Here is an 18147-nt window from a genome sequence, read left to right as displayed (position 1 = left end):
ATAAATATGATGTATGATAAGTAATGCAGCTCACGCTGTAGCGGTCTCTCTACCTCATTACGTGGAGATAATGGTGACGTACATCCACCAGATACCTAGGAATCAGACGAAGGGGGCATTCATAGAGGAAACTCGCTTCCTTTGAAAAGAAATTGTCAGGAAAGAAAGAGCCATAAGTCTCCTTGGGCCAATGTCAGCCTTGAGAAAATCTAAAAGTGCAGCCCACCTGTTTCTTCCATTGTTGGCTTTACCCCCACCCCCCTACAGACAGACACACACACACACACACTGCATAAACATAGGCACGCCTTGACCTGTCACACATCCTACCTCACCCCAGGCATTCTTTACCATAGGACCATCAAGCACCGCTTGTCTGTGCGGGTCAGTGGGATCAAAGTGCATGTGGTTAGCCTCTGGGTCTGTGCTTGTGTGACCTTGTGGACCAGGGTGTGTGTAGGTCAAAATGAGAGGCAGTAAGCTTGCTAAGGTTTCCAAACTCATACAATGAAGTATTGTCTGTCATGACTGAGGGACGCTGTGAGGGCTCCTAAAGCCGAATGAGGCACACAAAGCAATTACGCTCCCCCATAGGGGCTCCGTATTTATGGAGACGGCTTGTCACTCTATTTCAGGGCCTAGTGGAGCTCAGGAGGAACACAAGCCTTAACATGCGCTGTCACTAGAAATAGAGCACAGCAGAGAGCTGCAAAGGAGCAGAGTTGCCTGTTGCCCTTTGGGATATCTGCTCTCTGCTTCGTCTTCACCTTCATCAAACGTGTCAGGCTCAGACACGACGACAGCATCTTACTTTGCTGAAATGTGTCGAGGTTTCCGACAGCAGCGAAACGTGCCAGCTTAGTTGACACGGACGGTTTTGAGAGCGCCGCACTAAAGCTGGACGCAGCCGTCGGATACGCTGCTCTATAGGTGAGAGACCCACCTTTGTGTAAACAGATACCTCTTGATCCTCATCCTCTTGTGGTCTCTTTGAGGGTGACAACAAAAGCTCCCAGCCTCATATCTCACCTATCGAGCGAGCGCTGCCCTCTGGGTGACCGTGGGGGGTTTTCAGCAGGTAGTGGTGATGCCACACCTCCCTCATACAACTCGCGCGTGGTGGAAAGGTTTGATCCCGAAGAATATTCGTCTAACATTTATCCTCATTCGCCAAAATTGGAAAATAATTACTTAACAGTCCAACTTTGTAAATCGCTCATCTAAAATGGAGCCATAATTGATTTCAATCTGGAAATAACATATCTGATAAGCATTTCTATTGTTAGAAGTGTTTGTAAGGTTGAATACTGTATACATTTGATTTAAATTCCAGATTTAGAGGAATTTCTTTAGGTGGATATTCTCTTTTCCAGTAAAATATCTGAGGGATTCATGGGCCACTGTGGTTTCAGACCCTGATTCATGTGGATGCTTTATTTCTTAATTTATAGAGGGAATTACCTTATCTATCTAATTTATTGTTGTTGTTGTTTTTACACAAATGCTAAGTGATTTACTGTGTGGCTACAAAAACTTTTCAACTGCGCTGCACGATACAATCATCTATTTAGGTTTATGTAACTTTTCAACACACTTTATTGTTATGGTGTACCTCAGCAACATTTTGTTAAAGTCGTTGGTGGCCATTCATGAAACGCTCTTACACACAGCAGGTCTTTTTAAACCTTCGATTACGTCTTAAAAGTCAGGAAACGCAGCCTTATATGGTGACATCTATCGCTTGTAGTTGGTGATCACCCAGGCTGCAACGCGTCACGCTTACACGCTATGCTGCCCTCCTGTGACAGATATGTGAAACTGCGCAGTGAGGAAATCCCAACAGCTTTCTGGCCTCACAATGACCTGTTTTTGTTGTTGTTGTTTTTTGTTTTTCTTTTATACAAGAACATATATATATATATATGTATATATATATATATATATATATATATATATATATATATATATATATATATATATATATAAAATTTGTTGAAGCTATTCACACAATTAAGTTATTTGAAGCTGTACAACTATAATTTGTCCCGTCAATTGAATTAATTTGTGGCCTCAAAATGTACCTTGTTCAAAAATCTAAAATAACTAACAAGTTATATCCTCAGGAATGGTTTGTTTTTTCTTCCAGGATTTTGTTCTTTTTCCCAGACTGTAAAAAAAAATCCATCTTCCCTCCATGGTCTCTCCACTTCTGTGGCACGAGGTCTGTCCTTCTCCACTGTTTTTCAGACATCAAGAAACTCGCTCTCTTATCCACAACTGCTTGTGTGTCGTTTATGCGTCACAGCTGACAGGATCCCGCTGTGGGGGCTAATAATTGTTTTTGAAATGCAAATTGTTCATTAAAGTGGCACGTAGAGCCTGATTAACCGGCTAAAAAGCCCCAACTGAGCCCCACCGACACAAACAGTCACACATTCCACCAAGCAGTTGGTAAAATGCTTACACACTACTATGCACCTCGTTTGTTGCTTGGCCATTCGAATGCCCATATTTTTAGGAATTTATTTAAGAATATCATATCAGACAGATTCGTGGTATGGTCTTGCCAGCCAATTTAGTTTGTGGATGGGATGTTTTGTTTTATTTTTTTACTGGAGACACACAAGAAAACCCCTGTCTAAACACTAACAATGGTCTAACACCAGGTCGTCAGGTTTGAAAGCAGTCATCATTCATGTCCCTTCCACACCTGCTTTTAAAAATAAAAAGAAGATGTTTTTGGTCCTTTATCGTCACGTCTGGTCAGTCCTCAGCACAGCAATAGAAATGTAACTTTCTCTTACTGCAGGTAAATGCAGGTGGAATGCAAGAGAGTTAAAAAAAAGAAAGAAAAAAGAACAAAGGGCCTGCATGCTTTAGTTATGTAATGAGGGCGAGCCGATGCGCGTCAGGGCTTCCTTGACTGAGTTCAGTTGTCTACCCTTTGCATTCACATTTAAATAACCAGAAGAGGCAGGGCTTTTCTACTCTTTAAAGACTTCTAAATCCAGTCTATCCTCCTCAAATCGGCGGAATCCCTTCCATTATGCTTGTTTCTTTCATTCTTCTTTGGCTCTCTACCTTTGTCTTCATCCTTTATCTCAAATGTCGGAGAGCACAACACTTTCCTCCAGGACCTCTTCCATTGCCGATACTGGGAAACCTGTTAAACCTCAGCCTGGACAACCCCATGAAGGATTTTGAGAGGGTATGAAACAGAAAAGCTTTCGTTTGTTGGTTTGAAAAAAGCTACAATATAAACAGCATCGAATAAAACAGCTTTCCTCCATTTCTAGGCGTAGTATCTTTACTGTGTACACAGTGTTAGTCAGCTGTTTAGGCTCCTTTTGATTGTGCAGAACAACTCTGAACACATGATTCATTTTAAAGTGGAGGTGCGGTGTGACCCACTGCAGGTAAGTGATTGACGGATGATAGACGATGGCATTCAAAACTTTCAATCCTGAGCAGAGTTACAGGATAAGAAAACAATCTTTGTCTTCTCGGGATGCAGCGTACGTGTGTTTTGCATTTAGCGCGAACTGATCTGCGGTCATTTGAAGACATCTTACTTTGATCCTCCTAAGCTGAGGAAGCGCTATGGAAACGTCTACAGCCTGTTCATCGGACCCACGCCAGCTGTAGTCATTAATGGGACGCAGGCCATGAAGGAGGCTATGATTACCAAGGCTGTTGATTTCGCTGGACGCCCCAGAGATATCTTTGTCGCTGACCTCACTCAGAGCGGTAAGAGATAAGACCATACGAGGGCTGCTGAAGTGGAGGACCAACGTACGTAGTTCCACGTGAGAACGTGTCATGTGCTCCGTGTTTCAGGGATGGTTCTAGCAGACTATGGCTCAAGCTGGAAGGAACACCGTCGCTTTGCTCTGATGACCTTAAGAAATTTTGGTCTGGGGAAACAGTCCATGGAGCAGAGGATTCTGGGAGAGATACAATACACAATTGAAACACTGGAAAAGAGCATTGGTATCCACTTAGCCACCTAGCACATCATTTGTCGTTAGTGGACTGTGCTGCGTTGTACTTATCATTGTTCCATCTTTCAGGAAAAACCTTGTGTCCTCAAGTCATGTTTCATAACGCGGCTTCCAACATTATCTGCCAGGTTCTGTTCGGCGTGCGTTTCGACTATGACGAGGACTTCATCAAAGTGGTTGTTCAGTGTTTTAAAGAAAACTCCAAGATAGCCAACGGACCCTGGGCTGTGGTAGGTCAACGCTGACGAGCTGTGGCGTGGGGAGAAGGAAAAAGAACCCCGCTCAGTCGTTACTATAAGCTCCAGTAATGTCGGGTATTTTTCACTTATGGCTCCAACAGTGCACCCTGGAACACTCAGAAGTTTAGAAATCCCTCTGTAACAAATTCCATCAGTGTGTTTAGCAACAACAAGGTCTCAAAAGTCTTGAGAGAGCTCTTTGCTTTTGCCCATCGTGAGACATTTCTTGCGAGGAGACACTTTTTAAAGGCCATCACTTGGACCTGAACCTGCTGATATTAATTTGCACCGAGAGAGGGAGGATTGCTTTCTAATTACCGGCAGGTTTCAGCTGGTGTCTCGGCTCTCCGTGCTTTTCCGCAGCTCCGTTACTTCACGTGCTAAACACTTTTTCCATGCGTCATTCCTTTTTTTTTTTTTTTTTTAACACATGACTTAATTTATGAGCATGTAAGGTCTGAAGAAATATATTTACTGAGAAAAATGGGGATGTGTTCAATGCTTATTTCACTCGCTGTACATGTAAGACTTCCAGGGAATAATTCAAATAAAGGCACAAGGAGCGGGATGAAGTCCTTGTGTTTTTCTGGCATGCATTCCATTTGCATTTACCTGCAGTGAGAGTGGTGTGTTTCCATTGCTGCGCTGAGGAATGAACAAACAAACTTGTTTTTTTTAGTAAAAGTAGGTGTTGATTCTCTTTCCTCACAGCTGTATGATTCTTTTCCTTTGATTCGAAACCTGCCGCTGCCGTTCATGCAGGCCTTCAGGAACATTGAGGTAGGTTTGGTGACTGAGCCTTTAAAAAATTCCTGTTTTTCTCACTTAACATCATAAACGTGCTGATAATTATTGTGGTAATCTGTTTGTTTTTTTTTCTCCCCAATCTGTTGTCTTGTTCCCTTTTCTCAGACTTGTAAGAAACTTGTAACTCATCAGATCACCCAGCACAAAGAGACCAGAGTACCTGGGCAACCACGTGACTTTCTTGACTGTTACCTGGATGAACTTGACAAGGTGGGGAGACAAGAATAGATATTAGAATCTAAAAATAGTTGACCAATCCATAATTCTCACAGCCAACTGTCTCTCTCGGAATCTTTTCAGAGAGCCTGTGATGAAACCTCTTTTTCAGAAGCTCGACTCACCATGTTTGTTTTAGATCTTCACTTTGCTGGGACCGACACCACCTCCAACACGCTGCTCACTGGCTTCCTCTACTTCATGACCCACCCACACGTTCAAGGTGACTCTTTCATCCTGGCGTCCGTCCCTCCGTTCTTTTACATCACTTGGAATGCGTGGTTCCACTGACTGTTCGACTATTCTACCCTTTTGTCTCTCTCTTGGAACTGCAGAACGATGTCAGCGGGAGGTAGACCGAGTGTTGGGAAACAAGGAGCGTGCCAGTTTCGATGACAGACACAACATGCCTTACATACAGGTACACTGGTAGACAGACTTCTGCGAAGAACTTTTGTACTTCAGGAGGCCTTGCAGCAAACTCAACTTTGCAGAAGAGAAGGGTTCATTCTGTTTCATTCAGCTTTCTTATGCAAGAGGCTTTGGGGAACTGTCAAACTGACATAGTTGGTCTGGTTTCTTGCTATGTTGTTTTAAGGACTGAAAAGGAATGCATTTTTAGGTTTTGTAACTCGTATCAAAAGTCCGATGCTATTTTTTTTTTTTTGTTACATTTTTTGAGCTCTGTTTTTCGTCTCTGGGAACAAGTACAAGTTTTCTATTTTTAATGCAGGCTGTGATCCATGAAATCCAAAGGATAGCCAACACTGTTCCTCTCAGTGTCCCCCACTGCACAACTACAGACACACAGCTCGCAGGCTACACTTTGCCAAGGGTAAGGCGATGATTTCTCAAGATTGATTTACTCCTTTACAATAACACACCTCGCGATAAGCTTTGAAATCACTTTGTGAAGTAAAATCGTATAAAAACACCTCGCTCTTCCTGTTTGCTCCTTCCGTCCTCAGGGCACAGTAATCATTCAAAACCTGAATTCAGTGCTGAATGAGGAGGGACAGTGGAAATTCCCTCATGAATTCAACCCTGAAAACTTCCTGAATGAGCAAGGAGAGTTTGTTAAACCGGAAGCCTTCATGCCGTTCTCTGCAGGTATGCAAGCCTCAGGCCAGGAGTCGGTGTCCGTTGTTATATTCAATGTATGCATAATGAATTGTTTTTAAAAACCTCAGGTCCTCGCATGTGTCTGGGAGAGGGCCTCGCTCGCATGGAGCTCTTTCTGATCGTAGTGACCTTGCTGAGAAAATTTAAGTTCATCTGGCCTGAGGATGCAGGACAGCCAGACTACAAGCCAGTCTACGGGGTCACTCTATCTCCAAAACCCTACCGTATGAAAGTCCAAATCAGGGACTCCCAATAGAACAAAATATGCCATCTTGTGTGTGTGTGTGTGTGTGTGTGTGTGTGTCTTGTGCAGGAGCTTGTTGTGTTCTGAACGGCATGTTTGACTCATGAACTCAGGTATGAGGCGTCTATATGAAATTAGAACCTACCTCACGTACAGCCGCAATCACACGGGCACAATTTTAGAAGGTTTTGCCAGTCTTGGTACCATCAAATGCACTTTGCATTGTCCAATTCCTTCTGAGACAACATCCAGCTAATGGCTCCCTCAAGTGGACAAATGTATGAATTACATTTACAAATCATTTTTCTCTGTAAATTACAACCTTCGTGGAGGTGGATGAATATCACTCTAAATATTCTGTGTTTTATTAACAGTATTATGTGGAATCTGTCTTTAAAATTTTAAATTTAGAACACATGCTGTGCAGACTGCTTTGCACTGAAAAAACAAAACCCAGAACAACCAACAACTAAAATGTTATCTTCTGATCCCATCATGTCACAGATGGCCTTTTGAAGGTGTTCATCAATGACAACTGAAGCATCTCTATGGATAAATTCTTGTCATTTGGTGCAGGAATGAAGGAACACTATTTTCTGATGGTGTGTGTGTGTGTGCGCGCGCGCGCGCGTGTGTGTGTGTGTGTGTATAATACACAGTATCATTCAAGAGTTTGGACACACCTTCTCATTTTGCTTTTTCTTTGTTTTCATGACTTTTTCCCTTGTGGATTCTCATTAAAGGCATCAAAACTATGAATAAACACGTATGGAATAGTGCAGTAAAAAGGTGTGAAACAACTCCAAACATGTTTCATGTTTTTAGAGTCTTCCTCATAGCCACCCTTCGCTTTGATTACTGCTTTCCACACTCTTGGCGTCCCCTCAGAGCTTCATGAGGTCGTCACCTGAAATGGTTTTTACAGTCTTGATGGAGTTCCCAGAGATGCTGAGCACTTTTTTTTTTTTTTTAGCTCTTATGCCTTCACCATCTCATGCCAAAACGTCTCGCTTGGGTTCAGGTCAGGTGACTGTGGAGGCCAGGTCATCTGGTGCAGCCCCCCATCACGCTCCTTCTTAGTCAAATAGCCGTTACACAGCCTGGAGGTGTCGCTGCAGGATGCTGTGGTTGCCATGCTGGTTCAGTGTTCCTTCAGTTTGGAATAAATCCCCAACAGTGTCACCAACAAAGCCTCTGAAAGATTCCCTCAACAGTTGATGTAGAGATGTGTCTGCCACTAGAACTTTCTATGGCATTTATCTGGCCTCTAACCTGAGGTGACTCAGATCAACTCACCCTCAGCAGCAGAGGAGACTCTTGGGCTTCCTTTCCTGGGGAGGTCCTCATGTGAGCCAGTTTCGTCATAGCACTCTTGGTGGTTTTTGTGACTGCCCTTGAGGACACAATCAAAGTTTTTGCAATGTTCCGGACTGACTGACCTTCAGTTCTTAAAGTCATGACGGACTGTCCCTTCTCTTCACTGAGCTGGTTGGTTCTTGCCATAACATGAATTCTACCAGTTGTCTGACAGGCCCTTCAAGCTGTGTTCCAACCTGACTTCTCCACAACACCACTGATGGTCCCAAGCCCATTAAGAAGGCAAGAAATTCCACAAAAGAACCCTGACCAGACCCACGTGTGAGAATGTGAAAACCGTTTCAGGTGATGACATCACGGAGCTCATTGAGAGGAGGCAAAGGTTTTGCGTCGCTGTCAACAAAGCAAAGGGTGGCTGCTTTGACATAATTCCTTGTATGTCGCTTCATATTTTTGATGTCTTCAGTATGAATTTACAATGTAGAAAGTAGTAAAAATAAAGAAAAAACATTGCATGAGAAGGTGTCTCCAAACTTGTGACTTATCTACCTGCCTACCAACCAAAGGTTCTGTTACAATTCTGTGTTTGGAAGATTAAAGATTTATTTTGAAAAAAGACAGAAAGGTCACTTGTCCCCACGTGTTTGCCTCATGTCCACGCCCTCTGATGAAGACACGCCACTTTCGGAAACATTAGCCCGTTGGCACCGTTTTCCTAGAGTCACGGTTTAAAATATGCTAACCAAAGTGCACAGCTTCAGTGACGTCCACATTCCTTAGGAACCATTACCACACAGCCTGACACAACGCAGAACGCAGAGACCGCCTACTTTGCAACATCTGGTGTTTCAAATGGCCAGCTGGGAATACGTGCCTGAGCTAGAGGTTGATGTCTCAACATCAATCTAAACCTCTCAGAAAACTAGAGGTCAATGATTTGTATTTAGCTCTGGAAGGAGGAACCCTTGGGAGCTGTGGTTTTACTGCCATTGTTCTTTCTCCACTTTTACATGCAACCTTGAGAAATTATTGTTATATTGTGGGATTTTTTTTTTTAAACTAATACTCCCATTCATTTCGCTTCCCAAAGTTTCTGTACAGTTTGATTTGTGCGTATTTCAGTGAAGACTTTTGAAACACTGAGCAAGACTTTTTTTTTTTTTCCACGACCGGAATCGTACTAAATGGAAAACACGACATCATGTTCGGCTTCAAAAAATTCTAAATTTGCACAAAGCGGTTTTCACCTGCAATGTCCCATCTCATGCACTGACGCATTAAAACGGTCGACATCAACTTGACCTGACGACTCGAACTACTTTGACTTGAATATTTTCAGATGACGTGTTTTCTTTACATTCCACCACCTGGAACAAGAATATTGAATTGTCTTGGCATAGATTTCACCAAGGGAGTGAGAGTCAAAGTGTGCCTGCACTTTAAAACTATATATATATATATATATATATATATATATATAAATATAACAAAACTAAGAAACCTTTTCTTAATATGGGTTATCTTTACAACCTGATGGGTCATTTATTGGTTTGAAAAAAAAACAAAACCTGTAGTTGGGGAAAAAAGAAGTCATTTTAAAAAGAGGCTAAAGATCTTAACCTGTCTTTAGTTTTCTATTTCACGTTCGGCTCTCCAATGAGGGCTGAGACATAAAAGGTTGTTGACATAAAGGAGTGGGGTAGCCCAGTCACCTCAGTAATATAAGAATGGGTTTGCTTTCCGTTGTTGTACTTTTAAAGCCTTGAGTATACATGTTGACTGCGATGGTAAATGTATTTAAATCAATCTGGAAAAAACACTAAAGCCAAACTGGAATTTATTATTCAGTCCGTGAGAAAAATAAGTGCAAGATGTGGGCGGGACTGGCGGGCACAGGAGTTTACGGACTCCAACGTCAGTCTGTGATATAGGCAGCAATATCAGAACGCTCCTCCTGGGCCTTAAAGTCTCCTCGACACCTTGCTGATGAGAGAAAAATGAAGATTCAGTCGCTGAAATCCTGCACCGGGAGTGTGTCACTGATTGCAGTGCTGTTCGTGCTCTTTTAGGTGTGATTAGAACACCAGACGGTAACAGAGGGAAGGGTTTGCGCTCATTGTTGTTTTCAGGACAGTCGGTGCATCTGGACGGCACAAAGCTGCTTTCAAGTTAATTCTTACCTCCTACTTTAAATAGACACAATTGCGACTGAAAATATGTTCATCATTAAAGAACTGAAGCAGCGCCACATCCATGAACTGCAGAGCTGCCGGAGAGAACGAAACGGATGTTTAAAATGTGGCCGAAATGAACACACGAGCAAGCCCTGACATATACACCCTCCATAAAAGAGCAGACTCATTAAGTCAGACTAACTAGCGCAGCCACGGTGACAGCCCTGCCCTGCGTGTGTGTGAGGCAGACCTCAATGGCACTCCCAGCATCACTCTCTCCCCTGAGCTGCACCTACAGTACATGGGTTGGTTCAACCTGAGAAAAAATGAGCAGGTAACTCATTATTGTGTGTGTGTGTGTGTGTGTGTGTGTGTGAAGACCGTTTGGTCACGTGTTAAGATGTACATCAGTACTTTCGTCACAAGGTGGTGCTGCACATTTATGTCACTTCCATGAGACTTCTTGTCAGCAGAGCCGGAGCTGCTGCCTGCCACCTTCCTGAGGTTTTTGAGGTGAACACCAGAATAACAAACCGCCAAGCTGAGGACAAATGTGACTTATTTGTTTGAAAGAAAACGCCAGATCGTTCACGCCATGCGCTCCGGGTCTTTCCAAAAAAAAAAAAAAAAAAAGCCCTGTCAAGTTTATTTTTTGGGAAATTTGTTTTAAAGATGTGACTCCCAAACGTTATCTTTAGTAACTTCACAAAAGCTGATAAAGTACGTGGAGGCAAAATGCTAAAAAGGCCGCTCTGTTGGTCTTGAATATGTTTTAATATAACTTCCATCTTCACAGCGGCGATATAAAAGGCTGATTTTATCTCCCTCTCAACAGATCCTTGTCTACAAACTGAACAGAGGGTTTTGGGTTTAATATCTGCCGTGTGTGATGGAATAAAGCCGTCACTACAAAGTCCGCCACCACAATTAACAAGCTTATCACAGACATCTCTACTCTGGGTTACAGTATATCATTTTATGCCAGCACATTGGGTTAATTGGGACCAAAAACAGATACATTTGTTGCAAAAATGCCTCGATTAGGGGGCCCTAAGATGTGAGATCATGTGAACAGACCACCTGTGGGGCTTTCATTGCTATTTCAATATCATTCATGTCAAGGCCCCTGCACTCACTGACACAGCTTGAGTCGAGGGAGAGATGTTTCAATTCAAGCCCGGAGAAAAAAAACAAACACAAGACCCAGGGGCTCTGGCAGGTTTCAACTCTGACAACCCCCCCCCCCCCCCTCCCGTCAAAAGCAAGGGTTCCAAAATGCTCTTACAATTGTAGGACGCCCATCAAAGCATCCAAATGGGGACGTTTAGGGGAACCTTGGCACATCAGACAGACACTCCTAATACACGCCACCTTTATTCTAAGCTGTTAAAAAAGAAAGATCAAAGTTTCTGCAGATGAAAAGGGTCTGTTCCCTGCATTTATACCCCATTCACTCTGTCCCCCTTTTTACTAAATTAAGAAAGCGGGCTTCTGCAGGCATGTGAAGAGGACTTTAACAATTATGGAGATGCTCCGACTCAACCCCTGCCTCTAATTACCAGCCTCTGATGGTTAAAAGGGCTTCCTCTTTTTGTGCCGGGACTCTGAAAAAGCTGTTGCTTCCATCCTCAACAGGGTGACCACATGGAGCCATACCTGCGAGCGTCAGCTCTGGAACTGCTCGCACACGGAAGACAAGTTACACAGATCTTAATCTTGATTTATCAAATGTTTTATTGTCAAAATAAAGGCTGTATTTCCGTTTTTTTTTGTTTTGTTTTGCTATTTCACAAAAAAAAAGACATCTACAATTTGTACAAATTTACAATAGCTTATAAAGTTTTCTTTTTTACACAAATGTACATAAGTTTTATATAAATACCGTCTAAATTACAAAATGAATGACCCGTAAAATACTTGGGCACTATTAAGGCTTAATTTAAACCATCTTTGATGTGATTGACATTATACAATGTTATCTGGCACTATAAACTGGTTAAAACCCCCCAAATGTTCTTTGTATGAAGCAACAACAAAACTGTCTTCTTTCTTTCACCAAGTAATGCCCAGTTTGTGGAAAAGCCTCAGTCTCCTCTAATACATATAAACAGGGAGGAATTAACCTGTGTGAATGCCAGGTCTCCCCACACAGGAGTGTGTGTGTGGAAGGATTGGAGCACCTCAGCGGCAGTTCATTACGATGCAAATTGCTTAAGACAGGGAGTGATGGGTTATCTCCCAAACAATTAGCAGTCCTCATAAGCTGCTTTTGTTTTGCATTCAAACCTGGGACAATGGCATCTGCTTGGGGCAAGACACGGAGCTGGCTGTGCCTGACCTCCATGTCAGTCCCGTGCTCACGTCGCTATACATGGAGCCGCTAGTGGCTTTACTCCCCCAGCAGCACCTGGTACAGAAAGTCCTCCAAGAGTCCAAAGTCTTTCCCGACCAGATCCACACCCCCGATGTGATGCCCACAAGAAGGCACATTAAGTACTTCAACATAAAAACTGCATAGTCCGGGCTCCTGCGGTCCCTCTCTAGTAAACAGTTGGAGCAGTTGTGTGTGATCTCCCAGCTCTGCCTGTTGTGTTGCTCGTAAAAGTAACAAGCGACTATGATGGTGGCGGGGACGGTGTAGAGCACCGTGAAGATGCCTATTCTGATCATCAGCTTCTCCAGTTTGTCAGTTTTGGTGCCACCTTGTTTGATGACGCTGCGAATCCTGAACAGAGACACAAACCCTGCCAGGAGGAACATTGTACCTATGAATAAATAAATAACCAGCGGGGCGAGAACGAAGCCCCGCAGGTTGTCCAGGTTCTGGTTACCCACATAGCAGATGCCAGCCACCGAGTCCCCGTCCACAGAGCTCAGCGCCAGCACCGCGATCGACTTCATGCTGGGGATGAGCCAGGCGGCAAGGTGGAAGTACTGTGAGTAACTGGCGATCGCCTCGTTGCCCCACTTCATACCGGCAGCGAGGAACCACGTCAGGGATAGGATGACCCACCAGATGGAACTGGCCATGCCGAAAAAGTAAATAAGCAGGAAGACCACCGTGCAGAGCGCAGGGCCAGTGGTCTCGTAGTGAATGTGCTCCAGGTCGTACTCCCGGTTGCACGCCACTTTCTCGTGCCCTGCGATCAGTCTGACAATGTAGCCGATCGACACAAACATGTAACATGCCGAGAGGAAGATGATGGGTCTCTCTGGGTACTTGAACCGCTCCATGTCGATGAGGAACGTGGCGACAGTGGCGAAAGTTGACACGAAGCACAGCACGGACCAAAGTCCGATCCAAAAGGCAGTGAACGCCCTCTCGTCGTGCGTAAAATATGGGTTGTGGCACGGCATGGCACAGTTGGTGATCTGTCCTGTTTTGACACGGTTGTAAAGCGGGTGCCGGTCAGTGCTCACCGGCACCATGGGCTCCAAACACTTGCACCCCGGCTCGCACGGGGCAGCCGGTGGCTTGTACTTTCCAGGCGCGCCGGCGCGACCGGGCTTCACTTTGGGTGGATTGTAACCCTTACCCGGGTGGTTGGTGGGCTTAGATAGGACGGGGGAAACTGTGGTGGAGTCAGTCCTGTTGTAGTCCATACACAGAGTATCGGGGTTCCCTTGCACTGGCAGCAAATCACACTTCATCCTGTCCGGCCAGGGAAAACCATACTGCCTCATGAGAGGCGCACAGCCGGCCCGGGCTCTCTCACACACACTCCGGCAAGGCGGTAGCGGCTTTTTGTAGTCTTCCAGGCAGATCGGAGTGTACATGCTGCACAAGAAGAACTTCAGGTCGGGTGAACATTGGATCTCAACCAGAGGCCAGAACTGGTGTACTTCCAATCCCGCCTCGTCCTGCGTGTCGTGGTTAAACTGGTTGGGCATGTAGGTGTAATTGTAGCCGATCCCCTTACACAGGGGCACGGCTATCTCCTGGCAGGTGATCTCCTTGGCCGTGGTGCAGCTGGATCTGGGGAGAAGTGCGAGTGAGAGGAGCAGATAAATCCCAAACAAATCGCACTCCATCCCTCCGGCGCGTCGTGTGCCCCCCTCTTCTGCTCTGGTAGTAAATCCTCTCAGCCGCCTGCTTGCACCTCCAGCCCGGTTAGATCTTCCGAAGCGAGTCCATCTTGCTTCTCTCAGTATCTTGCACGGAGTTGCAAGCAATGTGCAAGCCGTGTTTACTTTGAGAGGAGGAGGAGAAAGCAGGCTTCAGTGCGGCGAGCAGCAGTCAAGATGGCTGAGAGGAGAATCCACCTTCTTCTGGAGACCGCTGCCAGTATCCTCCGTCTGTCTGACGAGAAAAACCACCAGCGCTGCTGTCCGACCGATACAACGCCAACATATACGGGCCTTCTTTCTTCAAAACACAGCGACATTCAGTCGGCTTGTCCCACGTTATTGCTGGTTCCCATACAAATCATCAGCACTGAGACGAAGCAGTGCAAATATATACGAGAGGCTGGCAGGCCACGCCCCCGGAGCAGCTCCTCTAATCACCGAGCGACGGAGGCGGTGCCTCCCGTCAGTCTTTTTTTTTTTTTTTTGTATCTCGACATGTTTTTATTTTGCAGCACACGATGCTTTTACCTCCAGCTGATATTCACAAAAAAGAAAACATAAAAAAACCACTCTTCCAAATATTTCAGTTTCTAGTAAACATTCTCCTCTCATAATAAAGTTCCAATATGTGTTTAAATATAGATGCGCGTCCACTGTTGGCACTATTAACCTACGATCAAACGGAAATCTGTTTCCTGAACCAACTCCTCTTTATCCTAAATGTCGTCCTCCCTGTTGTCTGACACATCCTTAATGTCCCAGCAATTGGAATTCTCTCTCTCTCTCTCTCTTACACACACACACACACACACACACACATACACAAATATTGAGGATGCGTCCATCCTCGGATGATTGTTTCTGAGAGAGAGAGAGAGAGAGAGAGAGAGAGAGAGAGAGGGAGAGAGAGAGAGAGAGAGGGGCCAGTTTGTTAAATTGGCTAATTTGCGCATGATGAGACTACCCAGGGAGCTGCCTGTCCTTGTGAGAAGCTGTTTTATTTTTTAAATGAGGTGCTAATGTTTCGTTTAACGCTTGCATGGAGCTCCGCGGGAGGCGTAATTGCGCGAGGCTGCAGAGCAAGTAAGCAGAGCAGAATTCCTATCAGCGGTAACACGCATCCAGCGTGTCTGTGGACGTCTCTGTCGCTTTGACAGAAATCCTATTGTACTGAGTGGAATTGATTTATTATTTCCGACATGGTCAGTTAGGCTCAGACTCGTCCCTTTATCAACTTTACAGCCTTTCCATCTCGTGTGCTGTAACCGGTGGTGGAATTTAGCCATTTACTTGTAGTTAGTGCCAATTTGAGGTGGGCTGTACTTTTCACGCCGTGTTCTACTTCAACTCAAATCAACTCAGAAGCACAGGTGTGTTGTCACTGCGTTTACTTTACACGCGCAGTCAGTTGGTCCTTTGACAGAAATTTGTAAGCGTTGGCAATGGCATCTCTCACTGTCTCCTGACTTCCTTCAAATCAAACACTCCATTATTAGAGGAGATGAATCAACACGTGAAAATGTTCATTCACTGAGTTTGATGTCGCTCACTAGGAGCCCCTGCTTCAACCAAGCACAACTAGGAATCAAACGCTAGAATGGCCTGCTGTGTAATACCACAGTCACAGGGGACATGCTTCAGTACTGGGTTCTTATACTTTCATACTGTTAGTACATTTCCATGGTGTGGAAATATTCCCGAGGAAAAGATTCAAGGACTTCTGTTAAATTGTGCAAAAGTATGATGACCAGTGCAGTTTTTAAGTTGGAGTCAAATGAGTCATGACATCCCACGGTGGTACGGTAGATTTCCCAGCCTACACCAACATCAGAAATCGCAGAAAAGGCTTGTCTGATATCGTTTTCAGAAAAATAAATCAACGTTTCAACATCAAAATGTTATTATACGAATACAAAATGGAACTTTCACAATTCAAAATGGCTGAACGCTGTATTTTTTGAGCTCATACAATCATCCGACAGTTATAATAATACAAAATCTACAGGTTAAATTTTGTGTGCCGAATATAGGATATCTAAGTATAAGTATACAATGTACTGCCACAGCTTAAACTAAAAATAGCCGCTCGTCCAAAAAAAATTCAAACACAGAACGTCACTTTTAATAAATAGAAAAATGGAAAGATGTTCGTAATTTGTAGGTAAACATAGAACTTTGGCTACTGAAAGCCATAGCACACTGCCCCCCCCCCCCCCCCCCATAAATAAACATCCTATAAATTTAAGCCCTCGCCAAACGAGTTCTCAGACTCATCGCTGCCAGGTAAATCTCTTTGCATTTCACGCTTTATGAAGTTTGTGGCGGAATTCCAGCATTTCAAGGAAGATGTACCGTCCAGAGACCCCTGCCAGTCAGTAGGACGACATCCAAGTAAGTGAAGGTTGTGTGATGCCCAAAACTAATTCTCGTCTATTTTGCAGCTGAAACAGTGACAACAGAACAGGCGACTGTGGAGTCTAGGATATAATGTTGCGCAATCAATGAATACGTTTCTGCACGCAGGACCATGATATTATTGCTTTGACCCTGACATATCTTGAACAAAAATTGTTTGTTTTGTTTTTGTTTCAAATTGTTCTCCTGTGGCGCGCGTAGGTGGTTGTAACAGCAAATTAAATCTTCGAAGGGCGCACGATTTATATCCTCTTGTTGTGTATTTTTGTCGTCAAAGGCTAAATTATGGAAGTCTAATTGTGTTGTTTCAGGTAAAACAAGGCCAGAGAAGGTGGACCTGTGATCGGTACATCTGTCCGAGACCATTTAGTCACTTAACCAACAAAGGTGGTACTTTTTCAAAAGACATTTGGTTCTCTACAGTGCACGCCCACACACACACACACACACACACACACACACACACACACACACACCTCGTCGAGAGTTCGGGCGCAAGGAAGCCTAGTGTGGTCTCACAGTGCAAGCAGAGAGTTTAAAAAACCCCATCTTTCTCCTAGTTTCCCATCCAAGCATAATGCAACATTGTGTGCTGAGGCCAGGGTGTGGTGTTGAATTTAAGTTTAGTGGTATTGTGTTTGGATGGGTGCCAGATCTTTATCATAGGAGGCAGCTTTTTTTTCCCTCCCCCCCTCAACAGCTTCGACCCACTGAACAAGTAAAATAACCCAGACAGAGCTTGACGGTGGTGCATCGGGAGAGTCGCCAGCGTGAGACAAGGAAGGAGCTTTGTTAATGGCTGTTTGCTTTTGATTAGGAAACAGTTAGTCGGTGCTGTGGAGGTATACGTGTCCGTGTGTGTATGTTTGTCCTCGTGATGGATGGTGTGATATTCTCCCAACAATAAACCCTGGTATTTGAGATGTGTGAAACAGGACACATAATAAAAAGGAGTGCTAAGGTGCTCACAGTGTGGGAGAGTGAGAGAGGGAGGATCAATGAGGGCAAGAGAGGGTGTCGGTCTGTTCTGTACGAAGATGATTTACTTAAGGACTCATGCCATACGCTGTGAGAAAATATCGGCTCAGACCGAAGCCATAAGAAGCCTGTGAGACCGATGAATACAATCCACCATCAAATCAAGATCCAAAGTTAATGTGTTCCATTTAAAGCCCCTTTCTGTCTGTCTGAATCAAGTGCTCCTGCTCTAAAAAGCAAGCCCATCAAGTGTGACTACTTGCCAGATCCCAGACTTACTTCTGAGATGGTGAGACAGAGATATGCTAATGCAACTTTATCTTGTAAAGGAAAGCTTCGAGGAGATTTAGCCAATCTGCTGGACACAATTCCAAGAGCCTCGGTGGCATTTAGCAGGCTCACGCTAACCCAGGGCTGCTTGTTAAGACTTCATTAGCTATGTTTGCTCAGGCCTCTTCTCTCCAAAGAGGTGGAGGAAAGCTCCCCAGGCTCCAGCCTCAGCCCCACTATAGACACTCCATATGGGGCTTGTTTGCCCACGGCTGGCCCGGTAATCACTTTCAGGT

At 44.4% G+C, this 18147-nt stretch overlaps 2 protein-coding genes across 2 annotated transcripts; one reads left to right on the top strand and one right to left on the bottom strand.

The window, feature by feature from the left end:
- The first annotated feature begins 2955 nt into the window (after window positions 1-2955).
- LOC147241872 (cytochrome P450 2F2-like) lies at window positions 2956-8557 on the top strand. The gene is made up of 11 exons (XM_086192154.1): window positions 2956-3208; window positions 3588-3747; window positions 3838-3990; window positions 4071-4231; window positions 4952-5020; window positions 5153-5257; window positions 5348-5486; window positions 5599-5684; window positions 5997-6098; window positions 6232-6373; window positions 6454-8557. The coding sequence occupies exons 1-11, from the start codon at window positions 3047-3049 to the stop codon at window positions 6639-6641; spliced, it is 1467 nt and encodes a 488-aa protein (XP_086048280.1). The 5' UTR covers window positions 2956-3046; the 3' UTR covers window positions 6642-8557.
- A 3322-nt stretch (window positions 8558-11879) lies between these two features.
- Window positions 11880-14533, bottom strand: fzd8a (frizzled class receptor 8a). The gene has a single exon (XM_086190839.1). The coding sequence runs from the start codon at window positions 14150-14152 to the stop codon at window positions 12401-12403; it is 1752 nt and encodes a 583-aa protein (XP_086046965.1). The 5' UTR covers window positions 14153-14533; the 3' UTR covers window positions 11880-12400.
- Between the last annotated feature and the right edge of the window lie 3614 nt (window positions 14534-18147).

This window comes from Aulostomus chinensis, chromosome 21 (genome assembly GCF_037954235.1).
Source record: "Aulostomus chinensis isolate RoL2024-O1b breed Wild chromosome 21, RoL_Achi_v1.0, whole genome shotgun sequence".
In the NCBI taxonomy this organism is placed as follows: Eukaryota; Metazoa; Chordata; class Actinopteri; order Syngnathiformes; family Aulostomidae; genus Aulostomus; species Aulostomus chinensis.
This window is presented reverse-complemented; position numbering and strand designations above follow the sequence as displayed.